The 27,374-nt window shown below is 42.2% G+C and overlaps 2 protein-coding genes across 13 annotated transcripts in view; one reads left to right on the top strand and one right to left on the bottom strand.

Moving 5' to 3' along the window:
* The window catches only part of CENPJ (centromere protein J), a 56,765-nt gene extending 47,445 nt beyond the window's left edge, over positions 1 to 9,320 (bottom strand). For 5 of the 9 annotated variants that reach the window (XM_045443788.1, XM_045443780.1, XM_045443771.1 and 2 more), the window contains exons 1-4: positions 6,606 to 6,731; positions 4,825 to 5,032; positions 2,956 to 3,465; positions 2,334 to 2,457 (exon numbers count right to left, since the gene is read on the bottom strand). In XM_045443788.1, coding sequence (XP_045299744.1) covers positions 2,334 to 2,457; positions 2,956 to 3,399 — 568 coding nt within the window. In that variant the 5' untranslated portion in view covers positions 3,400 to 3,465; positions 4,825 to 5,032; positions 6,606 to 6,731. Of the gene's footprint in view, positions 1 to 2,333; positions 2,458 to 2,955; positions 3,466 to 4,824; positions 5,033 to 6,605; positions 6,752 to 8,311; positions 8,378 to 9,041 lie in introns of those variants that run through there. The other 4 variants (XM_045443790.1, XM_045443795.1, XM_045443777.1 and 1 more) reach the window with 2 other exon arrangements.
* Positions 6,908 to 27,374, top strand: part of PARP4 (poly(ADP-ribose) polymerase family member 4) — a 119,699-nt gene continuing 99,232 nt past the window's right edge. Inside the window, exons 1-3 of one of the 4 annotated variants that reach the window (XM_045443741.1) lie at positions 6,908 to 7,103; positions 21,041 to 21,173; positions 24,590 to 24,791. In XM_045443741.1, coding sequence (XP_045299697.1) covers positions 21,042 to 21,173; positions 24,590 to 24,791 — 334 coding nt within the window. In that variant the 5' untranslated portion in view covers positions 6,908 to 7,103; position 21,041. Of the gene's footprint in view, positions 7,104 to 14,302; positions 14,487 to 21,040; positions 21,174 to 24,589; positions 24,792 to 27,374 lie in introns of those variants that run through there. The other 3 variants (XM_045443731.1, XM_045443756.1, XM_045443752.1) reach the window with 3 other exon arrangements.

Genomic DNA, 27,374 nt, shown 5'->3' on the forward strand with positions numbered 1-27,374 from the left:
TGATATTACATGATAAAATACACTTAAGTATATTTTAAAGACCTACATAACTCAGTGAACCACTACTTTGCGAATAACCAATGCACAATTTTACTAAATCATGCATGATAAAAGAGCCATTCAAAATGCCAAGATATTCCAATATATTTCATGTAATAGAGTATAAAAAAGTTCATTAATATAGTTTCAGACTCGATACTTTGAATTATCACTAAGAAATGGCCAATTGTTAGGTTTGGGTGCAATATCAAAGAAATAACTACAATTATTTGAAAAGGCTATTACAGTACTCTTCTTTCCCTCTTCCAAGTAAACATCCATGTGAGGCCGAATTTTTTTTCACATGCTTCAATCAAAACAACATAACTTAAGAGAATGAATGCAGAAGCAGATAGGACAATCAGCTGAGCTCTTTTAAACCAGAAGTTAAAAGAGATGTTCAAAAATACAAAACTATGCCATTCTTCTAATTTTTTAGAAAAACCTCTTCATTAAGTTACTTATGATAACATGTAACTGCTTTTTATTTTAATGAATTAGTTTTTTAATTTCTCCAATTTAATTTCTGATAGTTAAATATCAACAGCCATAGCCCATAGAACAAATACTCTGGAGTCCTCATTAATTTAAGAGTGTTCAGTGGTCCTGAGACCAAACAGTGTTAAAAATCACTGTCCTAAAAGCAATGTGCCATAATTGAAAGGCGCTAGCTTTTATATCAACAATGTTGAAACTGCTTCCTTATTGCTCTACCGTAGTGCTATTTCTACCTTAAAAAGTATCACAGGCTGTTATTGAAATGATCTGGATTATCCTCTTATGTATTCCATAAAGGAACCCTGACCCATTCAACTATTTCAAGACACACACCATGTTCTCTACATTTACTAAGATAAACGTCCTAATTCCCTAAACCACTCTTCATTTGATACATTTCTCATCACTACCACTACTACTATTCCCTGAATCCCATCCAGCTACTTTGCACATTCATCTGCCAGTGTCTTTTATTCTTCGTATTCTCAATGCCCAGTGCAACCTCCGAACACAACAGGCACTTTTGTGAATCAGCACTGTGTCTCTGGGAAGGTGCCATCAAGAAGCAAACACATGTTCCAGATCACTATTTCTGAAACTAAGGGATACAATCCATTAGTAATTTTATCATCAGAATCAAATTTACACAGGTTTACAGTATCCTGATAAGCATATCGTGTTTTCTGTTAAGTGATCTAGTATACAACAAAAGATGTGTCATCTGCCACCACAGAAAATATTTTTGGTATGGTTCCTCTGCTGACCAGAGTAGCCTCTACACATATTTTACCATTATGACCCTGAGGAGTTTTTCATTCTTTTTTTTTTTTTTTTTTTGAGAGAGAGAGAAAGAATCCCAAGTAGGCTCTGCTTTATCAATACAGAGCCTAATGCAGGGCTCGATCCCACAAACCACGAGATCATGACCTGAGCGGAGACAAGAGCCAGACACTTAACTGACTGAGCCACCCAGACACCCTACGGAGTTTTTCATTCTTCAGGCAGGGGTTGTAAGCCAGTAGCCCTAGGCCAAATTTGGCTACATCTTTTATTCTGCTAGGTCTTTTTAAAATTGTATAGGGGCTCCTGGGTGGCTCAATCGATTAAGCATCTGACTTTGGCTCAGGTCACCATTTCACAGTTTTTGAGTTCGAGCCCAACACAGGGCTCTCTGATGTCAGCACAGAACCCACTTTGGATCCTCTGTCCCTCTCTCTCTCTCTGCCTTTCCCCCTCTCCCCACTCATCTGCTCTCTCACTCCCTCTCTCTCTCTCTAAAATAAATAAACATTAAAAAAAATCTGTAGGGGCACCTGGGTGGCTCAGCCAGTTAAGCGTCCGACTTCAGGCTCAGGTCATGATTTCACGGTTCATGGGTTCAAACTCCGCGTCGGGCTCTGTGCTGACAACTCGGAGCCTGGAGCCTGCTTTGGATTCTGTGTCTCCCTCTCTCTCTCTGCCCCTCCCTCTCTCTCTCTGCCCCTCCCCTGCTCATGCTCTGTCTCTCAAAAATAAGTAAATGTTAAAAAAAAATTAAAACTCTTCAAACTTTTATTTTATAAATAAATATGACTGCCGTTAAGCAGGACACACATGCTCCAGAATGGCCAGCTCCCGCCTGTCCCAATCATATACCACCACCACCATTTCATAGTTATCTGCAAGGCCCCTAAAGAAACTGGGGTTCACCACATATGATAGAGTGATGGTAGAAAAAACCTGTCAAACAACTAAAGGTGAGAAATGTCACTGTTCACTGTTGAGCTGACTGAAGGCTCTGTGTAAGCACAAAGTACCTGGGAGTGGTTGGTGCCCAGACACAGTAGTGAGCAGCTTCTCTTGTTCTTCCAGAAGTCTCTGTAGTTGCTCGAAATGCTGCCTCCTCAGCTCTTCCTGCTTCTTCTGTTGTACTTCTTTCAGCTTTTTAAACATAAAACTTGATTAAACTAACTTTACATTTCTTTAGGGATCTTTGCTCCTTACATTTATCTTAACCCCTCTCATCTCCCTTTTCGTATCATCTCTAATACAGAGTTTCAAAGAGTTATCCCTAAGTAACTACAGCTGCCACCCAAACTCTAAAATCCTATTTTTTATGAAGGACACATAGAAACAGAAAAAGTCATTTGAATCTGTAGATTCTTACAATACGATAGGTATCAGTACATTTATGATCAACTTTTCCCCTTTAATATCTAATCAGCCATTTCCAATTCAGTTTTTACCAAACGAAGCAGAAACTTAAAAGACATTGTTATCTCGTGTGTTGTATGTTACATATCAAACCTGTGTTAATGTTTCACATTAGATAAAAGGCAAAATTTGGTATTTTGAGGATTTCCCAGGAAAGGGGAAGAAAACTTTTCATCAACAGAAACTTGCAATAATGCAAATACATTAGGCCAAATCCTGTTGTACCTGTTCAAGCTTTTTAAAAAGTGGGTCTTTATAAGGCACTTCTTTGCATTCACTTGAAAGATCTGAGACAATGTCATTTTTGTTATCTTCCCAGCGTCCAGGAGCACCCTGACATGCCACTATTTGTGGTTCCTCTTTAGTTAAAGGAAACACTGCATGTGTTTCAGACTTATTTGATTGTAGTTTATAAGGGCTGTTAGAGTCCAACTTCTGTTCTTCATGAAGTGAATCTTCTTCACTTATAAAGGTGAAGCTATTTGAAAAATGCGTGGCTTTAACGGGAAAGCTGGGAGAAATGTTCACACTTGCTCGCTGCTCTTCGTCTGCTTCCAAAATAGGAAATCCACGATTTAATATGACCCCAGCCCGAGAAGGATTGGTCATCCAGTGGGTTAGGAAGCTCTGCCCACTGTTTAACTCTGAAGAGGCTGGCATCACGAACATTTTAGTCCAACGACACTATTATATTTAAATAATATACAAGCTGGAACTGCTATTAATTTCCAATGCCTGTAGAAAGAAGATGCCAACAAAAAACATCGGTTAAAGCTGTTCTAACCAAACCGCAAACCAGCGGAAAAATCTACTGGATATTTCAAATTCAAAAGACTTAATCAGCAAAGCAACTGGGCAAGAAGTTACGTGGTTTGTTTGTTTTTTTTTTTTAAGTCTTAAAAATATCCAAATTGAGTGAATCAAAAACCTAAGTTCCTTGCTGACAGAATCAGCATATAGATGTTATTTAAGGCCTTGACACTGGGCGAGATCACTAAGTGACTGAGGGTACAAAAAAGAGAAAATGTAGAAAGTAGTGTCCTGGAGACCAAGTGAAAAAAAGTGTTTCAAGGAAGAAAGAGACGTGTTAAATGCTGTTAACAGACGAAGGGTGAGAACTGAGAACTGATCTTGGAATTGAGCAACGTAAAGGTCATGATCACTTCAATGAGAGCAGGTGGAAGGGAGAGGGACGCTGCCAAAGCTTAAATGGAGGAAATACATGAAAGAATGAGAAATTAAGGACAGCTAACTCTTCCCAGGAGTTCTGTTATAAAGGGAAGGAAATAAATGGAACGGTGGCTGTACAGGGAAGCATGGTGAAGAATGATTTTTTAAGACAGGAGAAATAAAAGCATGTCTGTAGGCTAATGAGGATGGACAGAGGAGAGAATTAGTATAGCCATGTCTCTGAAGTGAGGGGTGAGAAAATCTAGTACCAAAGCGAAATGACGTTTCACATTATTTTTCAGACACAACTCTAGATTTTAACTTTATCAATATAATACAAAAGGAAATGAAAAATGGCAATTTGGAGGCATACATGTATTTATTTAGCTTTGTACCTAGTGTCTGAAAAAAAAAAGATACAAGCAGAAAAAGAAATATAGACGCACAAACATTACAATATGCTCATACTCACTCAAGCGGAACAGAAATTAAAACAGTAATGACATACCAGTTTTCACATACCAGGTTGGCAAAAACTAAAAAACTGATAAACCCCAGTGTGGAAAAGAAATCTTCCATACAGCGTCATTTGGGAATGTAAACTGGCAAAACCTTTTGAAGGGCAATTTGACACTATCTATCCAAATCGTAAATGCACAGAAACTCTGACTTAGCAATTTCACATCTAGGCATTGTGTGCTGTATTGGCACAAGTTCACGTTTGTAACAAACCGAGATTAACTTAAATGTCTATCAAGAGGGGACCGACTAATTATGGCTTTTATATTATGCAACTGAACAGAACAAGCAAGACCAGGTACTGACTGATATGGCCGTCCTGGAATATCCAGGACACGTTGTTAAGTTGACAAAGGCAAAGTGCAGAGCAGTGTGCAAGAGATAAAGACAGGAAAGCAAGGTTGCCTGGACCTGTGCTGTCCATTCTGGTAGCCACTATTCGGCACTTGAAAGTACTCAATATGACTGAAGAACTGAAAGACAGAGGGTGTCACTTTATCACAACCAGATTTAATGGAATTTTAAATCAAGTGACTGCTGTTTCCCTTGTTGCTTTACTGCACTCAGCGACCTACGCTGAAAATACTTGTCCTCCATCTCCTGAAGCACAATCCTGAAACAGCGTCATGAGTCGAGCTGTTAAAACTCCTCAGTACCGTTAGGTACAAATGCTGTGAATCACCAGCTTGTACAACTGTCCAAATAGAAGACAAAACGACTGCTCGCAAACTACTAATAAGCAAAGGCCAAAGTGGCGGTGTGATTTTCACCACTTTTGAGAACCACAGCTACTGAGACATTAAAAAAAGAGAGAAAGAAAAAAAGGAACTGTTGCTACAGACAACACAGATGAGTAATGTTGAGTCCAACTCTCAACAAATTCACACTTGTATGTTCCCATTTAATATGAAGTTCAAGAACAGGCAAAATAAATGTATAGGTACAGAAGTCAGACTCGTGGTTATCTAGGAAGCTGGGGGTTGGCATCATTGACTGAGAAGCGGCTTCTGCCTTTGGGGACGATAGGGAGTCTTATTATCTTTAACTAGTGGGGATTACTCTGGTGTATACATTTGGGTAGTACATTTAAGATTAGGGAAGATTGCTTAATATCTGCTATTCCTGAATAATTTGTGAAAATCTGTTCTAAGCGAAGTAATTCTAATTATTTTTGAGATGACGCCTTTTGAAAAAGGACCAACATTTCATCAAAACCAGCCAGGTAATCTTTGTTAAACTGAAGTGACTTTAGCAGGAAACTTCTGAAATCCGAATTCAGAGACACAAGCTACAAGGTTATTCTGTAACCTTGAAAACTAGAGAAGTTCCCTGCTAGACTGACAAGTCCAAGTCCCCTTGTGCTGCAGCATTCAAGGCATCTGCGTCTTCCCACGCTTAACACCTCTGTTCCTTCATTTCAACTTCATGACTATGATCTTCAAAGTATATTTACTGTCAGCATGAATAAAAATAGTTTCACTTCATCTGCTATTTATTGCCGGGAAGGCCTTGCTAAAGGGAACATATATATGTCTACAAAGGGTTAGTATGTCTACAAAGGGTTAGTATGTGGACTAGGATTTTCTAGACATTAAAATCTGTTTGAAACAAATGGACAGCCTTGCAACCTCCAAAGACTGCTATGTAAACGTTCTTAAAGCAGTCTGGGGGGATACATTTTCTGCATTCTGAGGGGGAAAAGTGGATACAAACAGTTAACTCAAAGCCATCTCAGACCGTATAACTAGTTGGTTAGGGAGGTGATTTAACAGTCTCCCAAATACAAGTCCTCGAACGCCACGAATGCCCAGCAAAGCTTTGAAAGACAAGGAGGACTAGGGTGATGACGGGCCTACGGAAGGACAGAAAGCAAACCAACTTTACACTTTCTCGAACCCACTGTGTCCCCCGCGCCTCTGAACAGCTGTTTGAAGTAAAGCCCAAACCACAGGCGGTGAGAGTCCCTGAAAAGAAGGCTCCCCACAAAAACAGCGTTAAGCTGGGACGGCCACAGAAGAGTTGGCCACCGTCGCACGGCCGGCGAGCGTCCGGCGAGCGTCCCGCTCGCTTGGCGCCCAGCTGAGCCAGCGCTGAGGCCGGAGCAGATCCCTCCCACGCACCGCCAGCACTCTTAGGCGCAGGGCGACAAACACACTAGCTCCCCCGCTCCTCTGCCCACACATTACCGCTCCGCAGTCCTCTGGCCTCTCAGTCCACTCAAACCACAGCGAAAATCGCCACCGCATTTATGAATGAGCCGCCACAACCAGCACCTCCGGCCGGAGCCCCGCCCCCAGGTCCGGCTCCGCCCCTGATCCGAGGACTCCTGGGAAATGTAGTTTCCACCGGCCCCCTCGGCGCTTGCGCGGGGGCACCGGAGAAACCCACGTAAACTACCACTCCCGGCGGTCTCTCAGGGACGGACGTTACCTAGGGTCTCACTGAGAGGCGCCTTCCGCCTGGGCCGCGGGGCTAGTGGCTGGAGTAGGCGGGCGGCTGGGCGGGAGAGAAAAAAAAAACGTTCTTAAAGAGAACTTCCTGGACAGAGCTAGCCCGCCCCCAACCCCAGTCCAGCCTTGGAAACTAGGGATAGCGCCTTAACGAGAAGTCGATCGCCGTGTTCAGAGAAAAGCTGGGAACCTAGAGATTCACAGCTAACAACCTACAGACCAGTGCTTTTCGAGGTGATGGGCGCGGGGGAGGTGCTTTTTGTTTAACGTCCGTCTATTTTGTTTTCCGATTTGGCTGGGTGTGACAGTGCTCACAGGCAGTCACCAGACCAAGGTAAACGGGTGAGAATTCACTCCAAAAATAGTCATCACTCATTTCTCGTACAGCTAATACATGGCTTGGCTGTGTGTGGCCGTTAGATGTTAAAACTCTTTATTTTAAACACTGAAAGTGCAAAATTCAGAAAATGTTTTCCTTATTGCCACCACAGAGGGTTGTGTAGGTAGAGAACAATGCGGTGCAACTTACCGTAGCCTACACTACCTGGGCTCCATGTCTGTTTAATTAAACACCAGTAAGCCAAGTGAAATTTGTAAAAAAAAAAAAAAGGTCAAATAAAGTGCCATTTATAACAACCAGTGTTGTTATAACTGAAATAAACTACCACTGGTTAAAGATAATTAAAAAAACACTTTCGCAGAAATTTGCCCCCCAAAATTGTTTTGCTTCCACCCTCAAAAATAGACTTTCCCTTTAGCAAGGTTTTGGATTTGCTTTTTTGCTTTTTTTCATTATGGATGAAACCAAATCCCAAGACTTCCAAGATCACAAAACTATTTAAGATGCCTTGTGAGGATCCAGACTCTCATCTTCATTTATAACAGTCCTTTGGCTTGAAAAAGCATGCCCAAAGGTTCGTTGTTTCTCTTAAAATGTTGTGTGTCTTTTAAGATAGTCACAATATCCTCTAATTTTGTGCCTGTATTTTATTGCTATATTTTTATTCCAATGTGGTATGTAGTACCATATTGCTTGTTGGTTGAATAAAAATAAGACTGTTACCACACTAAAGTCTTAATCGGTTGTTAAATTAAGGTTCTAATACCTAAATGTTCATCTATAGCCCAGGCAATTCTCAAAACTGCCCACTAAGCATGAAGTGTCCTCAGAATCCATCACAAGCTGGGAGGGGTAGAGGGGAGAAACTTCCAACTTCTGTTGTGCCACACAATGAAAGATTCACCCTCATCAGCTATCTTGTTGCATCTTCAGGTATTGATGTGGAGAGAAATTAGACTAAGAGCTCCCATCCAGGGGGTTCAACCACAAATTATGCATTCTGATACCATCCTTTATGCCATCATAAGAGGAGGCGGACACTATAATAAAATGATTAAGAGCCCATGCTTTGAAATCAGGCATTCCTGGGATCAGATCCTACCTTGAGGACTTACAAAGTGCTTTGTAGTCTCCAGTACTGCACCGTTGAGAAACTCAGTCTTCTCATCTGCAAAATGGGGATGATAACAATGCCTACCTCACAGAATCATCAAGAAGATTAATTTAAAACGTTATATAAAAACAGCATAACATCTTGTCAAATTTAATGAGCAGGAGGTGTTTGCACTTTTTAAGAAACCATTTTTTGAGGTATGATTGACATACAAAAAGCTATACATATTTAATGTATATAACTTGATGAGTTTTGGAGGTAAGTATTCACCCATAAAACTATCACCAAAATCTGTACCATAAACATGTCCATCAAAGTGCTTCCATCCTTGTCATGATTTCAACTCGATGAACTCACTTTGTTTGCCAGGCCCAGCTCTCCAGGTCATGTCAAACGGTTTTGTAAAATACAAATTGATACCATGTTATTCTCAAGTTATTGGGAATAATATTTTAACACAGCTGCTCTGGCTATGAAAGATGTTCAGAGAGTTGAAAATTCTTCATTGCTGGGCTAGTAATAGTAGTAACTTCTCTGTCAAGAGAGGATAGAATTGCAGGCCTGATCAAGGGGTGATCCCCATGCTGGAATCATCCAGGCTAGAAAGGATGACTCTAGCAGGTTAGAGGTAATACTGAAGAGATTCAAGTAGTTTCCAGGCAAAAGCAAGAAAACCCACAGCCCACTTCACCTATGGGAAAGAGAGGGAATTCCTTACCAGTTCCCAAACTCGGATTTCTGGAATTTTATTGCAGTAAAGAAGTGTCCATCAACCATGTTGGATGCCAAAAGAACAGCTTTTTTAAAAACCTTGTTATTGGGGCGCCTGGGTGGCGCAGTCGGTTAAGCGTCCGACTTCAGCCAGGTCACGATCTCGCGGTCCGTGAGTTCGAGCCCCGCGTCGGGCTCTGGGCTGATGGCTCAGAGCCTGGAGCCTGTTTCCGATTCTGTGTCTCCCTCTCTCTCTGCCCCTCCCCCGGTCATGCTCTGTCTCTCTCTGTCCCAAAAATAAATAAACGTTGAAAAAAAAAATTTTTTTTAAAAACCTTGTTATTTTAATAAAGATAAAACTATTGCTGGTGCACTGGATTGCAGCAAAAGATTATGGAAACCTGTGAGTCTAAGTAACAAAGGGATTATCACATCTACTACACTCTAGAATGCCTGAGCCATAATGTTGAATACACAGGAAAGGGGAATAGTAGCTGAATCATTGCTATAATCACAGCAGAGCAATACTATGATACTTGTCACACCTATATTTTTATTTTACCCTCTTCTTGAAAATAACAATAATTAAGGTTTTTATTTAATTGTCTCATGGTTTTCAAAGCATTCTACAGGCTCTTATTGCACATTTTTTTGTATTTGAGAGAGAGAGCATGCGAGCTGGGGAGGGGCAGAGAGGGAGACAGGGGATCCAAGGGGGGCTCTGTGCTGACAGCAGACAGCCCGATGTGGGGCTCAAATTCATGAGCCTTGAGATCACAACCTGAGCCAAAGTCAGATGCTTAACCAACTGAGCCACCAGGCGCCCCTACACATTTTTAAACTAGCACATTTACTTTCCACAAATAGGAAAATTACCAGTGATTTGCATATCCTAAAAATTACATTAACTACAATAGGCAGGGCTATCCAAAAACTTCCACATGTGTTCCATTGCCCATTCCTTAAAATATTGAGTAGTTCCTATGTGTCAGGCATAGGAACTTCTTCTTTGACTATTTAGTAGAATTCACCAGTGAAGCCAGCTGATTCTGGGCTGCTTTTCTTTGTTGGGTGGTTTTTGATTACTCAATATCTATTCAGATTTTCTATTTCTTCCTGAGCAAGTGGTGGTAGTTAAGAGTGTTCTAGGAGTTTCTCCATTTTATCTAGGTTTTCTAATTTGTTGATGTACAATTGTTTGCAGATTCTCTTATAAACCTATTTCTATAAGGTCAATAATAATGTCCCCATTTACATTTCTGATTTTAGTAATTTAAGCTCCCTCTTTTTTCTTTGTCAGTCTAAAATTTTGTCAGTTTTGTTGATCTTTTCAAAAACCAACGTTTTATTTCATTAATTCTATTTTTCTATTCACCATTTCATATACCTCTGTTCTGATCATTATTATTTCCTTCTGCTGACCTTGGGTTTAATTTGTTCTTTTTTTTTTTTTTTTTTTTTTCTAGTTCTTTTAGGTGTAATTTAGGTTGTCAGCTTGGGATCTCCTGCTTTTTTCATATAGGCATTTACAGCAATAAATTTCTTCTGAACACTTTCACCACATCCCATGAGTTTTAGTATGATGTGTTTTTGTTTTAATTCATCTCAAAGTATTTTCGAATTACCCTTGTGATTTCCTCTTTGACCCACAGGTTAAGCGTGTTTTGTTTGATTTCCACATATTTGCTATTTTTCCAGTTGTTTTTTTTTTTTTCTAATTTCTAGCTTCATTCCACTGAAGTCAGAGAAAGTACTTTGTATGATTTCAGTTATTTAAATTTACCAAAAATTGTTTTGTGGCTTTACACATGGTCTATCCTAGTTTTGTGTTCTTTTAAAAGAATATGTATTAAGCAATTATTGTATGAAGTATTCTATATTTGTCTTTTTTTTAATTTTTTTTATGTTTATTTATTTTTCACAGAGAAGGAGAGACAGAGCATGAGCAGGGGAAGGGTAGAGAGAGAGAGGGAGACACAGAATTGGAAGCAGGCTCCAGGCTCTGAGCTGTCAGCACAGAACCCAACGCGGGGCTCGAACCCACGAACCACGAGATCATGACCTGAGCCGAAGTTGGACGTTCAACCGACTGAGCCACCCAGGCGCCCCTGTATGTTTGTCCTTTAGGTCTTATTGGTTTATAGTGTCTATTTCTTCATTAATCTTCTTTCTAGTTATATCAAATACTGAAATTGGGTATTGAAGTCTTCAACTATTATTTTAGAACTATCTTATTTCCCCCCTTCAATTCATCAGTGTTTGCTTCAGATATTTTGCGGCTCTGTTGTTAGAAATGTATATATTTATAAATGTTCTATTTTTTAATGTATTGACTCATTTATTAATATATAATGTCCTTTGTTTCTTATAACAATTTTTTAATGTTTATTTATATTTGAGAAAGGGAGGGGCAGAGAGAGGGAGACTCAGAATCTGAAGCAGGCTCCAGGCTCTGAGCTGTCAACACAGAGCCCGATGCAGGGCTCAAACTCACAAGCCATGAGATCATGACCCAAGCCAAAGTCAGACACTTAACCGACTGAGACACCCAGGCTTCCCTCTTGTAACCAGTTTTGACTTATATTTATTTTTTTCCCCAGAAATTCTAAAAGGTTTATTTTGTGTCTGATGCTGGATGGTGGAGCTCAATGGTCAAGAAAGAATTCTTAAGATGTTTTATGGTGCAGGGGTGCCTGGGTGGCTCAGTCCGTTGAGCATCTGACTCTTGATTTCAGCTCAGGTCACGATCCCAGGGTCATGGGATCAGGCCCTGCGTCCAGCTCCATGCTTAGCATGGAGCCTGCATAAGATTCTCTCTCTTCTTTTGCCCCTGTCCCCCAATAGTGTGCTTTCTCTCTCTCTCAAATAATAGTAATAATAATAATAATAATAATAAAGATGTTTCACAGTGCAAAAAGGTGTTTTTATTATAGCATGGGGACAGAAACTGTGGGCAGAAAGATCTCCATTGTGATTGTGAGGAGTGACTGATTATTTGCGTTTTCTATCCTATGGAGGGGAAGGTGACATTAGGGCTCCAGGAAATATAGGTTCCTGGAGATCTGACTGTGTTTTTCTTGGGGCACCAGGGTGGCTCGGTCAGTTAAGTGTCTGACTATGGCTCAGGTCTTGATCTCCCAGTTCATGAGTTCAAGCTCCATGTGGGGCTGTGTGCTGACAGCTTATAGCCTGGAGCCTGCTTCGGATTCTGTCTCTCTCTCTGCCCCTTCCCCACGCCCACTCTCTCTCTCAAAAATAAACACTGAAAAAAATGAAAGGAAAAAGACTTTTTCTTGTAAATCATTAAGATTTACAAACTATAGTGGAGTTTCACATTCTGCATGACTGCAATCTTGACCAATTGACCATTTGTTTCTCCCCTTCCTTTGTTCTTAAGCAGTCACCAGTGCTTGAGGAATTGTTACAGATATCCGCCTTAAGGAGGAGGGGGGTTGTGGGGAGTCAGTTTGCATTTTGCTCTCAGCTTGCCTTTTGCTCTCATCAGCATTAGGCAGCCTAAAGATCAGCCAGAAATAGAAACTTATGGTGTTCTTAAGTCTTTTCTGAGCATGAGTCCTGGGCATGTGTGAGCTTTCTAGATGCACCTGTGTACACAGCTTTTCAAAGCCCTTATTCCTCTAGGAAATCTCATTCCTGGCTGTTCCTCTCATGCTTTTCCTCCCAGGCCTTCAGCCTGTCTGTACTTTGTACTAACTGTTTGTTGGGATTTGTTGTCCCATGCAGCAAGTTTGCTCACTTGCCTTTCAGTGTTTTGGAGGTGCGTGCCCGAAGTAGCTATTTATCTGCCCTGAGAAAGTCTGAGTTAGGGGAAACAAAGGCAAGCCCATTGTATCAGTCCTTCACGGAACCGCCAGACAGGTCAAAACAGACAAACATAATTCCTTAGGACAAAGTCTGCTCTGCTCTGCTCCCTCCAGAACCAGATTATCTACACTGGGAATGAGGGCTGGCAAAGGGAGCGGAGCGGGTTAAAACATGTAAGAACCTCCTACCTTGTTTCCTCCGCCTTTCTCCTGGTTACACATCTGCTTGTTTGCTGTCAACTTTTGACTATTGTCTGGGTTAAGATAAGGTGGTTTCTGAGTTTTCGTCTGGTTTTTTAAAATGTTCTTGGGGCGCCTGGGTGGCGCAGTCGGTTGGGCGTCCGACTTCGGCCAGGTCACGATCTCGCGGTCCGTGAGTTCGAGCCCCGCGTCGGGCTCTGGGCTGATGGCTCGGAGCCTGGAGCCTGTTTCCGATTCTGTGTCTCCCTCTCTCTCTGCCCTTCCCCCGTTCGTGCTCTGTCTCTCTCTGTCCCAAAGGTGAATGAACGTTGAAAAGAAAAATTTAAAAAAAAAAAAAAAAAAAAAAATGTTCTTGGGGAGGGATGGACCCTGGGACTCCCTACTATACCAGTTTTGCTTAATGTCACCTAAGCTGATTCATATACCACTCTGTAAGGTAATGATGGGGCGCCTGGGTGGTTCAGTCAGTTAAGCATCTGACTGTTGGTTTTGGCTCAGATCACGATCTCAGTTTGTGAGATCCGGCCTCTTGTTGGGTTCTGTGCTGACAGCATGGAGCCTGCTTGGGATTCTCTCTCTGCCCCTCCCCTGTGCACACAAGTATGGATGTGCACTCTCTCTCTCTCTCTCTCAAAATAAAGAAACGTTACAAAAGACAAAGGAAATGGAGGTCCCAGTAAAGTACCTTGTTGGCAATCCCGAGTAATAAATAGTAGAGTCTGGATTCAAACCCACAGCCTCTCTACATCTTTTCTATTCTCATTTAATTCAGTAGCTGGTGAATTTTATTGTTTTCCTATTATTTTACCCCCTACTCGATGAATCTCAGCCCCCACTTCTCCGGAATGGCAGGTATATATTTATACCTACGTGAGAACACTACCACAAGCTTCAAACTCAGGAAGTCCTAAACTAAGTTTCATTATCTTACCCTTTCGCTCCTCCAATCTCACACCCTCCCGAAATTTGCTTCTCTTCTGTTCCCAGTAATTACTCTCACTTCTCAGTTAAATGGCAGCACCAACCACCCACTTTCACCAAACTGCAACTTTGGAGTTACCCTCACTGCCAAAGCCTGACCAAAAAATGAAACTGAAAAAATGCGGAACCCTCAATCCGATCCAGGAAGAGAAACCCTACCCGAGCCCAACGCCTCACTCCCGGGCGACCGCCCGCAATCTTCAGGCTAGGAGCCCTAGGTCCTCGGGGGCGCGGCCTTGGGAGGCAGCCAAGGGCGGGCTTCCGGCAGCGTTCTCACTGGCTGGGCTTGGCTGCCGCACCCCGGTTGAGCGCCGGAGCCTGGAGCCGGGAATCCGGAAGCAATCCCGGCAGGAGCGCTGGTAGCCGAGAACGGCGGCTGCGGGGACCTCGGGAGCCGGGAGCCCCAGGAGCCGGGGGCGTGCAGAGTGGGCGGGATTCCCTGGCAGGTGCGTTGGCGCCCCTGGGTGGCCGACCCGGCCCGGCGCAGGCCCGCCGCCCTCCGGGTGGTCCTGTAGTCTAGGCCTGAAGGTGGTCGTGTCAACGCCGCGGCTGACCGTGGTTTCGCAGTTGTCCTCCCAGCCCTGGCTACTGCAGCGCGCGCCCCCCGGGGGCGGGGGGGAGGGGTTGGAGTGTTGTCGTGCGAGTCGCCGGCCCAGGTGACAGGACACAGGTGGGGCCGCCACGAGGAGCTGGCCCTCAGAGCGGGGGGGTCTCTGGACGCGTCCCGGCTCGGCTGGGGGGGGGGGGGGGGGGATGAACAGATCGCAGTAGAACTCAACGTTTCATGTTCCCAGTATGCAGACAGCCTTTCTTCTTCAAGTTAGGTATCAAAGGAAACTTTTCATAAAAATACAGTATTTTGGTGAATAAGCAGGGAATGTAATCCGACTTCATAATTAGGAACACCGTGATAGAAGTATTTAATATTTATGTTGAAGATCAAAGTTGAAAACTTGGAAATCCGTTAAATACTTCCGGCAGGGAATGACGAATGACTCATCCAGAGGACTGAGTAGGTAGACGTCAGCTTCTAGAATAACAAGGCTTTGCTGAGTGTTCAACCTTTCGATTCTGGATTGCAAAATAACAATAAACATAAAAATATTTAAAGTGCAGTATTGTGAAAAAGGAGGATTGACTCTCAATATGTGTGTGTTGTGGATTTTTTAGGTACATTTGACTTGATCGTTTATGCAGTAAACATTTATTACGTTCTGTCTGTGTGCTTAGAGGTATAATATTCCATGGGAATAGAAGCAGTACCAAAGTAGGTGGTCTTTGCTTTTAGTCCCACTAGGGGAGTGTGGTATTGATGCAGTGTGGGTCCAAATATGCAACTAATTAGAAATAGAAGGCTTTTCTATAATCCTAGGCTTTAATTGATGCATGAAAGACTTTTTAGTAAGCAGACATTTATTGAATGCCTACTGTGTACCAAAAGTGAGCTAGATTCTAGGGATATAAAGATAAACAAGGCACAGCCCCTCAAATAACACTGGTCCTCGTAGAGAAATTGATAAGAGTGGAGAACAGCCAATGATTATCCACAGATGTGTGATGAAAGCTGCCAGGCTGTAGGGTTGTTCAGAGGGCCAGAGCAGGGCAGCAAATCAGAGGGAGAAGGGTTCCAGAAAGAGCTACTGTCTAGGGAGATACTGAGGCTTTCAAAGAGGAAGAAATGCCATTTGTAAAGACACGAAAATGCAAGGCAGTAAGCCTCTTGCTTCCAACTGCATCACTGGTTTTTGGGTAGAGTAGCTGGAATTTGGGAGGAGTTGCTCAGGAAATTTCTCAGTTGCTGGGGATGTATGCTCTAGGCCTGTGTCCCTAACACAGGGACACTCAGAGATCTCATATGTATGTAGTAGGCCCGGGTAAAAATATGCAGAGATGCTGACTGTTGTTTAGGAAAAGCTTGGAAAGCAGGGAGAGACTGGTGGCACATGTCTCTTGGGAGAGCTGCTAGCCAGGAGAGGCCACACATTGCAGAGAGACACCACATACAATCTGTAGGAAGACAGAAGTCAAGGCCTGACTTGAGATTGCATAAAACTTAGAGTCTGTTTCTCTACCTCCTGTGTGGCCCCAGCTGCTAAGAATGGGCCAGAGTTTGATAAAATGTTTGTTTAGGGGTGCCTGGGTGGCTCAGTCGGTAGAGTGTCCAACTTTGGCTCAGGTCATGATCTCACAGTGTGTGAGTTCCCTTCGGGCTCTGTGCTGGCAGCTCAGAGCCTGGAGCCTGCTTCGAATTCTGTGTCTCCCTCTCTTTCTGCTCCTCCCCCACTCATGCTCTGTCTCTCTCTCTCTCTCTCTCTCTCTCTCAAAAATACATAAACATTAAAAAAAATGTTTTTTAATGTTTGTTTATACTTTGATTTCACAAAATTGTGAATGTACTTAATGCCACTGAGCTGTACGCTTAAGAATGGTTAAAATGGTAAATTTTATGTTAGGTCCATTTCACACCAAAATAAAGGCTAAAAAATATCTATGTAATAAGTTTAAAACATGTTCTTCAAAGTGTATTTTCTAATGAATAATTTTCACTAACTTGGGGAAAAGTTAAATTACACATAGCCACTACAAATATTTTCAAAGTATATTTAGTGATATGGGCAAATTCTCATTACAAGGTGGCTCAGTAAGTTAAGCGTTAGACTTTGGCTCAGGTAATGATCTCGCGGTTCTAGGTTTGAGCCCTGTGTCAGGCCCTGTGCTGGCAGCTCAGAGCCTGGAGCTAGCTTCAGATTCCCTCTCTCTCTGCCCCTTGCCTGCCCATACACTCAGGCGCTCTCTCTCTCTTTTTTTCTTTTTTTTTCAACGTTTATTTATTTTTGGGGCAGAGAGAGACAGAGCACGAATGGGGGAGGGGCAGAGAGAGAGGGAGACACAGAATCGGAAACAGGCTCCAGGCTCTGAGCCATCAGCCCAGAGCCCGACGCGGGGCTCAAACTCACGGACCGCGAGATCGTGACCTGGCCGAAGTCGGACGCTTAACCGACTGCGCCACCCAGGCACCCCTCTCTCTCTCTCTTTCAAAAATAAACATCTAAAAAACATTTTTTTAAGTTAGATAAAAGAAGCGCTATAAAATACAATAAATAATATTCACAAATATATATTTTTATAAAAATAATTTGTAAAATATATTGATACAGGAAAGAATAATATCAAAGATATTGAAAGAAATATCAAAATATCAACAGTGGAGTTATTTCCCCATAGAGGGATCATAGGTACTTTAAAAATTTTTTTTAATGTTTTTATTCATTTTTGAGACACAGAGAGACAGAGCATGAGCAGGGGAGGATCAGAGAGAGAGGGAGACACAGAATTCGAAGCAGGCTCCAGGCTCTGAGCTGTCAGCACAGGGCCTGACGGAGGGCTCAGACTGACGGACTGTGACATCATGACCTGAGCGGAAGTTGGATGCCCAACCGACTGCGCCACCCAGGCGCCCCTCATAGGTACTTTTTTTTTTTAATTTTTTTTTCAACGTTTTATTTAATTTTGGGACAGAGAGAGACAGAGCATGAACGGGGAGGGGCAGAGAGAGAGGGAGACACAGAATCGGAAACTGGCTCCAGGCTCTGAGCCATCAGCCCAGAGCCCGACGCGGGGCTCGAACTCCCGGACCGCGAGATCGTGACCTGGCTGAAGTCGGACGCTTAACCGACTGCGCCACCCAGGCGCCCCTCATAGGTACTTTTTTAAAACAACTTTACAGACATATAAGTTATATACCATTAATTTCACCCATTTTAATTGCATGATTCAAAGATTTTTAATGAAGTTACCAAATTGTGCATCATCACCATAATCTACCTTCGAACATTTCCATCACTGTATGTGCTCTTTATTTTTCTTTGTACTGTTTAACCTACTTTGGGGGAGAAGTTATTTCTATAAAGACAAATTCATAGTAATTTCCTAGGAACTTTAGGCAAAACTGAAAAGTAATACAATTTAAGCTAAATATAAATTAACAAGAATAAAAATTATTTGAACTCTGACTCAGTATTGTTTAGGATTTTAGGTCTGTTCTCTAAGACAATCATGGGAGTTGCAAACAAAGATTTACATATAGGGATATACATTTTAGCTTTGGTTTTGATGCCAAAAATTAGAAATAATTCACTTGCCCAGCAATATAGAAATAGTTCATTTATGATACATATCTCAGATAGTCTCTGTTAAAAATGTTTTCCAAGAATGTTTAATGATTTAATGCTAATGACAAAATGCTGCCATAATGCAAGATAAGTATTGTGAATATGGTATGATTTCAATTTTGATAATAAAATAGTCAATTACAGTACATACACGTAGAAAAAAAACCTGGAAGAAAAAGCAAAAGAAATTGTTAACATGACCTCTATGTTTTGAAATTATTTTGCTGTTATGCAGTTCTGAATTTTCCACATTTTCTAAGATGAGCACGAATGACTTTCTATTAGAAAACATTTTGCGGGGGGCGCCTGGGTGGCTCAGTCAGTCGAGTGTCCGACTTCGGCTCAGGTTATGATCTCGCGGTCCGTGAGTTCAAGCCCCGCGTCAGGCTCTGTGCTGGCAGCTCAGAGCCTGGAGCCTGTTTTGGATTCTGTGTCTCCCTCTCTCTCTGACCCTCCCCCGTCCATGCTCTGTCTCTCTCTGTCTCAAAAATAAATAAACGTTAAAAAAAAAAAAATTAAAAAAAAAAAAAAAGAAAACATTTTTTTAAAGACCAGGTCAGAGGACTTAGGAACTCACCCAGGACAGATCTGGAGAGGTGGATCTGAGCAGCCACGCCCTTCCAGCCTTCCCTGTCCGACAGTGGCAGGATGCATTACATAGAGACTTTTCTGAAAATTTTTAAAGATTCATTAGAGAGTTTTAGTGTTTTCTTTGTTTTTTAACTGTCAGAGATTAAAAGCAAGACATTAATCTGAATGACATAGTGTGATAATGTTCACAGTATCCATCAGCAGCTCTCCCATCTACAAACCCTGACAAGTATGAACCAATTCAAACATAAAAGGCAATCAACACATAGAAAGTAAGTAAATATTAATGCTATGAAAGGGCAGAATTAGATCAAGGGACTTCAGTTTAACCAGATGTCATAAGAAAAAAATTTGAACCCCCTTTGTTCATTTACTGGACAGATACTACTAGGTCCTGGGTAGGATACACAAGTGTAGGGTGGGGATAGGGAGAAGAGTCCCAGGGAGAAGGAACAGCATGTGTGAAGGCCCTGAGGACCCAACTTGGGGTTTTTGCCAACCTGGAGAAAAAAGCCAGTGTGGCCAGGGCAGAGTGAGAGAGAGGTGCAGGAGGAGGCTGTGGGGAGAGTGGCCAGGCCTTGAACCGTAGTAAGAAATTTAAATTTCATTTGAAACATAATTTTAAGAAAAAAAGTTCTGCAGCTACAGCGTGGAGATTAGAAGCAGAGAGGAGCAGAAGTGGGGAGAGGAGTCAGGACTCCACTGATGGGGGCATGGGCCAGGGTGACGACGAGACGGAGACGGGGAAGGTGGATAGGTTCCACTTGTGCTTAGGGGTGGTGAGAAGGAGCTGCTGATCGCCGAAGGGGGTAAGACAGGGAGAAATCAAGGGTAGCACCCAGTGGCTTGAGGGGCCAGCAGCACCGGCATCCACTTGCCTAGAGGGGAACAGGGGGGAGGCCTAGGTTGCAGACTTGGTAAGTCTGGGTGCCTGAAGCGCACACAGGGGGGAGGCAGTGGGCATTTTGTCCCAAATGAGGGGTGGTCCTCACGTAGGCGGCATTTAGGGCCTTGAGGAATGGGCACCATTGCTCATCGAAGGAGACTGGAGTGGGGACTCCAGCCTGGGAAAACTGGGCGTTCGAGAGGGAGGTGGAGTTTAAGGAGAACCCCGGAACCCCGAGCCCTGGGTCTGGCGGGAGGCTGGGCCCCGTAGGCGCCCTGGGAGACTGGCGGCGTCCCGTGGTCCTAGAGCCCGCCAACTATCGGCCTCACTCGGAGGTCAGACCTGGGAGCCGCTTTCCCCAAACATCAGCTTATTTGGGAGAACCTGTTAGAGATGACTCCAGTTTTAAAAAATTGACAAATAGCTACTGTGAATTAAGTCAGTATCTCACCATTTATTAGTTTACTGTTAAATACCCATAAAATTTCTTTCAAATCAAAATACACTCATTTTTCTTAGGAGTCATCTTTTTTTTTTTCCAAAGGTACTACAAATGACCCTGTTTTTTTTTTTTTTTTTTTTTTTAATTTTTTTTTCAACGTTTATTTATTTTTGGGACAGAGAGAGACAGAGCATGAACGGGGGAGGGTCAGAGAGAGAGGGAGACACAGAATCGGAAACAGGCTCCAGGCTCCGAGCCATCAGCCCAGAGCCTGACGCGGGGCTCGAACTCACGGACCCTGAGATCGTGACCTGGCTGAAGTCGGACGCTTAACCGACTGCGCCACCCAGGCGCCCCAGGAGTAATCTTTAATGTAATTTGGAAAGTACGACAATAAAAGAAATTGAATTAACATACAGATATCTTTCCCTTTAAACATAAATTGTATATGTTTGTTACTAATTGCTCAATTTTTCTCCAGAATGACTTAACAGAAACCGGCATAACTAATGGGTCTCTTTGATTTTATAGAATTATATATAAATATCCATGGTTTCATTATCACAGAGTATTTTTAATTTAGAAATAAATGCTTCTATATTCTTAAACCACACACTTGATCTGTAACTAAAATCTGTACATTTTCATTTAGCTATATATTATGCACCTATACCAATGTATTTCGGGTGTCATAATATCAGACGTAAAAACTAGAAATGATTCTAAAACTAATATACGTATTGCAGGTTTGACGATTGTCCAATTTGTATGGTTAAACGTGATTGCAATGCCTTTTTAAAATGCCCAGCTTCCCACAGTTTGCATGTAGAGCAATCCTAGATTCAGTCCGTTGTATTCACTGAGAAGAGAATCCTTTAAAACTATGACTTGAAACTTTTTTTCCTACAGGATGACTGTGGGGATCTTTGCAAATTGTACCTTCTGTTTGAAAGTCAAGCACTTGCCTCGTCAACAGAAGAAAAAGCTACAAAATGACATTAAGGAGAATGGTGGAAAATTTTCCTTTTTATTAAATCCTCAGGTATTTGCAGATTTTGTAAGAACTGTGTGGTAAACACTGTGCATTAGGGGAGGGTAGGTTGGGGAGCCAGGATGGCTCAGTGGGTAGAGCATGTGACTCTTGACTCGGGGTCTTGAGCTCAAGCCCCACATTGGAGGTAGAGCTTATCTTAAAATAGTAAGATTAAGACATTTTTTAAAAAAGGGAGAGCGGGTCATGGTTAGAAGAGTAAGCAGAGAAAATTGGCAGCAGGAGAAAGTCACCGAAAGCAGGTGACATTGTGACATTGCCAACAGGGAAGTGGACTGGAGAAAGGCAGAGGAGGGAAGACCATCATCCCACCTTCTCTCCATTGCTGTGAGCTGTAGGGAAATCCTACATGCCCTGTGAATCTGAGGATATTAGAGCACAGCCAAAGATATAAATAGAAATAATTTCAGACCAGCCAAATCTATCCTCGAAGGAGAAAAGTTATGGGGTACAGCATTTTGCAAAACGCCCTCTATCTAGGGGCACCCAGGTGGCTCAGTTGGTTTAGTGCCCGACTCTTGATTTTGGCTCAGGTCATGATCTCATGTTTTGTGAAGTAGAGCCCTGCATTGGGCTCTGCGCTGCCGGCACGGAGCCTGTTTGGGATTCTCTCTCTCTGTCTCTCTGTCTCTCTGTCTCTCTGTCTCTCTCTCTCCCTGCCCCTCCCCCATGTGAGTGCATGCTTTCTCTCTCTCAAAATAAATAAGTAAACATTAGAGAAAAGAGCTCTCTGTGTAATCACTCACCAGTCTGTCAACCCTGGAGTGTCACCTGTACGGTGTGACCTGTAAGGGACAGAGAGGAAAACATGCATTGCAGACTGATCTTTGTGATACAGCTTGTATTGCTTGTTTTGTTTATTTAAAAGCTGAAGGGAGCTTCCCTCTTTTGAAATGAATTGTAGGCCTGACAGTTTAAATATAGAATTTTGGCAGCTGGATGAAATCTTAAAAATAATTAAGGCTAACCTCTTCTTTTATAAACACTTCATCATAATGAAATTAAAGTCTGAAGTCATTGGATCCCAGGCTTCCAAACGCCAGGCTTCCCCCTGTCTGTTGCTCCTTCCTGTGTTGCTGAACTGATGGGTGACTTCAGCCGGCCCCTTCCTGGACCAGATCCCCGGGGCTTGCTGCCAGCGAGTGTGGTTTTTCTATGAAGTATGTTCAACTCCAGTGGGATGCTAGGTGCTTTCTGGCACTTAAGTAGTTTGCCTGTGGTTATCAGAAACGGAATGTCTCTATTTACCTCCAGTTTAAGCAGAACTGCATATACTTTCCTTATACAGCTTCCCTCACTTGCTTGGCTCACCATTTCTTTGGGTGGATGGATGAGTCATGACTGTTACACCTTCTCAGTTTATCTTCTGGGTAAAGAATAAAGAATAGCATCATGGTCTCTCCTTATGCGGAATTTCCCACATACTTTGAGTGCGACCTTTTTGAAAGTTATGTTGTCAGTGTATGTACATTTTTGAAATGTGCTTACCAGGTATTATAGCCAAGGAGATAGCTGGGTATGTATTGTTGAGGAATGAGCTCCAAGATAAATTGCCAAGTGGAAAAGCACATTCAGAGCAGAATGTTTAGGGTGCTGCCATTTGTCGCTAAACACAGGGCTGTGTGCTTACATGTGTGTTGCCTATGTGTACAATAGCTCTGGAAGGATACTCAAGAAGTTACAACAGGTGCCGCTGGGGAGAGTAACTGGGAACAATGGTGGGGAATATGTTAATTTATTGTTATTATTACTACTGTACTTTTTAGATTTTCTACAATGAACATATACTCTTTATTGCAAAATAAATTAACAAAATTACAACTTAATGGGGCACCTGACTGGCTCAGTTGGTTGAGCATCCAACTCTTGATTTCAGCTCAGGTAATGAGCCCAGGGTCATGGGATTGAGCCCTGTGTCAGGCTCCTTATTCAGCATGGAGCCTACTTGAGATTCTCTCTCTCTCTCTCTCTCTCTCTCTCTCTCTCTTTCCCCCCTCCCTCCCTCTCCCCCACCTTTACCCCTCTTCCCTGCTCATACTTTGTCTCTAAAATAACATTTTTTAAAAGTTAAAAAAAATACAGTTAAAAAAATAAAAATAAATAAAATTACAAGTTAGCAAATTAAATAATGAATACCTTTTGAATCTGCCATTCCACTCTTAAGAAGATAATTAAACAATTGTACAAGAAGATATTCAGCACAGCTTTGTTTAGAGGAGTGAAAATTTGGAAATAACCCCTAGGGTTGGTTAATCCATTGTGGTACATTCATATCCATACTCTTTATTTTTTACATTTTTTATTTTTTATTATTATTTACTTTAATTTTAATTTTATGTTTGTATTGTAGAGAGAGAGTGAGAGAGAGCAAGTGCTAGCAAGGGAGAGGGGCAGAGGGAGAGAAAGGATCTAAGCAAGCTCCACGCTCAGCATGGAGTCCAATGCGAGGCTTGATCCCATGACCCTGGTATCATGATCTGAGCTGAAATCAAGAGTGGAATGCTCACTCAGACACTCAGACTCAGACCACTCAGGCACCCCATATCCATACTCTTTAAAAACTGTGGGGGCACCTGGGTGGCTCAGTCAGTTAAGTGTCTGACTTTGGCTCAGGTGGTGGTCTCACGGCTCATTAATTCGAGCCCTGGGTCAGGCTCTGTGCGGACAGCTCAGAGCCTGGAACTTGCTTCAGATTCTGTCTCCGTCTCTCTCTGCCCCTCCCCTGTCTCTCTCTCTTTCTGTCTCAAATATAAGTAAAACATTAAAAATTTTTTCAAAATAACCTGTTGATTTTGGGGGCACCTGGGTGGCTCAGTTGGTTAAGTGTCTGACTTTGGCTCAAGTACTGATCTCACGGTTCATGAGTTCGAGCCCTGCATGCACTGTCAGCATGTGCTTTGGATCCTCTGTCTCCCTCTCTCTCTCTGCCCCTCCCCTGTGTGCACACTCTCTCTCAAAAATAAACATTTAAAAAAAAACCTTGATTTTTTTTAACTTTTATGTAACTAAAACTTATATTATTTATAAGGGTTTTAAACAGTTCTTTTTTTTTTTTTTTTCAACGTTTATTTATTTTTGGGACAGAGAGAGACAGAGCATGAACGGGGGAGGGGCAGAGAGAGAGGGAGACACAGAATCGGAAACAGGCTCCAGGCTCTGAGCCATCAGCCCAGAGCCCGACGCGGGGCTCGAACTCATGGACCGCGAGATCATGACCTGGCTGAAGTCGGACGCTCAACGGACTGCGCCACCCAGGCGCCCCTATTTATAAGGGTTTATAAAGCTGAGAATGATTACTACAAATTATCTTCAAGATTCTTTAAGGGTGAAAATTACAGATACAAGTAATATATTTAGATATTATTTTTACAAGTACATAACGATTTGGTTCTTTTTTTTTTTCTAAGTGCACACATATAATCTTGGATAATGCTGATGTTCTGAGCCAGTATCAACTGAACTCTATCCAAAAGAACCATATCCATATAACAAACCCAGATTTTATATGGGAATCTGTCAAAGAAAGGAGACTCTTGGACGTAACGAATTATGATCCTAATAAGTCACCAGACATCACACCACCTCCTTGTCAAAAGGCAAGCAGTTCTGGTAAGTATTTTATATCAAGTACTTAATATATTATAGGTGCTATAATAAACATTTTGGTTTGTCCAAGATAGTATAGTCAAAGGATTGTCCAAAAATATTACAAAAATAGGGGTGCCCGCGTGGCTCAGTCAGTTAAGCATCGGACTCTTGATTTGGGTTCAGGTCATGATCTTACAGTTCATGAGATTGAGGCCCGTGTTGGGCTCTGTGCTGACAGAGCAGAGCCTGCTTTGGATTCCCCCTCACTGTCTCTCTCTGCCCTTCCCCTGCACGCATACACATGTGTGCACTCTCTCTCTCAAAATAAATAAACTTAAAAAAAAAAGAAATATGACAAAAATAATTAAACTTCTTATCTCAGAATATAGGCAAATAGTGAAGGACAAAAGACTACGTTAGCAATAGGAATAAATTTCTGAATATCCAATCTAATGTGATCAGATTCAAAAACACTGATTATCTCAGAAAACTTGATGTGTAATTTTATCTGGGAAGGGGAAGAAACTTTGTGTTTAAAAAATTTTATGATTAGCATTTTGCTAAATAAGTTCTTTCCAAAAGATGATCTCTCCAAAGGAAACATATCTCCTTTATAGACCAGATTTTATTTTGGAATCTGGCCAAGAAGCAAGCCTTTGGACATAGAGAAATGCAGTCTTCATGAGACACATCAAAAGTCAAGCAGTTCTGATAAATAATAATTTATAGTAAGCACATGATATATGTTAGATACCATATCGTGTATATAAATTGTATTATTTATGAGAATTTTAGAAATCTAAATGTTTGGTATGGTGCAGCCTCTTTAGACAAATGATTGTCCAGAAATGCTGTCATCAGACTTTCTTGCTCTCAGGAAATGGCAGCTAAAACAAAATAGGCAGAATGGTAAACTCCTCCGGGGTGCCTGGGTGGTTCAGTTGGTTAAGCATCTGACTTCAGCTCAGGTCATGATCTCATGGTTTGTGAGTTCGAGCCCCCATCAGGCTCTGTGCTGACAGCTCAGAGCCTGGATCCTGCTTCAGATTGTGTCTCCCTCTCTCTCTGCCCCTCCCCTGCTTGCACTCTGTCTCTCTCTCTTTCTCAAAAATAAATTAACATTAAAAAAAAAAAGAATAGAGGCGCCTGGGTAGCGCAGTCCGTTGAGCGTCCGACTTCAGCCAGGTCACGATCTCGCGGTCCGTGAGTTCGAGCCCCGCGTCAGGCTCTGGGCTGATGGCTCAGAGCCTGGAGCCTGTTTCCGATTCTGTGTCTCCCTCTCTCTCTGCCCCTCCCCCGTTCATGCTCTGTCTCTCTCTGTCCAAAAAACAAATAAACGTTGAAAAAAAAAAAAATTAAAAAAAAAAAAAGAATAGTAAACTCCTTTTACATTGAAAAGGAGTTTTTCAACATCCAGAATAATACCCTCAGATTTGGAATTACTATAACTACATTGACGCCTTTTGATATCTTGATAGCATATATATATATATATATATATATATATATATATGTGCATATACGTATTGTTTTATTTTAGAGATAGCATGCAAGCGGGGAAAAGGGGCAGAGAGAGAGAGAGAGAGAGAGAATCTCAAGCAGCTCCACACCCCAGCATGGAGCCCAACATGTTGCTCGATCTCACCACCCTGGGATCATGAGCCAAGCCAAAATCAAGAGTCGGATGCTTAATCGACTGAGCCACCAGGCACCCCTTGGTAGCATAATTAAAACTGGAAAGAAATCCTTTTATAAAAGAAGTTATTCCCTATGTATCATAATGCCATAGACAGTGTTATGATTCTTTTATAAGAAAAACATATAGCAAAAATTGCTTGGCTTCACATAGGAGCCCTCGAATTTCCCTCCTTTAAACTAAAACATCCCGGTTCCTTCATGTGTGACATGATGGCACTGGGGAACCACTCTGATCCTGCAGCATATTAGAAATGCATTTCATGTTGGGGCACCTGGGTGGCTCAGTCAGTTAAGCGCCAGACTTGGGTTCAGGTCATGATTTCGCTGCTCATGAGTTCGAGCGCCGCATTGGGCTCTGTGCTGACAGCTGAGAGCCGGGAGCTTAGAGCTTGCTTCAGATTCTGTCTCCATCTCTCTGCCTCTCCCCTACTCGTGCTCTGTCTCTCTCTCTCTCTCTCTCTCTATCTCAAATATAAAATAAAACACAAAAAAATTTAAAAAAGAAATGCATTTCATGGGGCACCTGTGTGGCTTAGTTGGTTGTCTGACTCTTGAATTCGGCTCAGGTCATGATCCCAAGATTGTGGGATTGAACCCTTGGACTCTGCTGGGCATGGAGCCTGCTTGAGATTCTCTCTCTCTCTCTCTCTCTCTCTCTCTCTGCCTACCCCTCCCCCACTTGCATGTACATGCTCTCTCTCTCAAAAAGAAGAAAGAAATGCATTTCATAACTATCCTCACCATAATCTTCAGAAGAGAAAATGCTATTTGAACTTGTATATCTATCAATGAGTTTCACATAATACAGATTTTATTACAATTGTCCTCACATGCCTATTAAAAGAGAATTATAATGTATTCTCACCATCTTTTATCTTTAATCTTTTTGTTCCACCTGCTCTGTCC

Source organism: Leopardus geoffroyi, chromosome A1, assembly GCF_018350155.1.
Source record: "Leopardus geoffroyi isolate Oge1 chromosome A1, O.geoffroyi_Oge1_pat1.0, whole genome shotgun sequence".
Taxonomy (NCBI): domain Eukaryota; kingdom Metazoa; phylum Chordata; class Mammalia; order Carnivora; family Felidae; genus Leopardus; species Leopardus geoffroyi.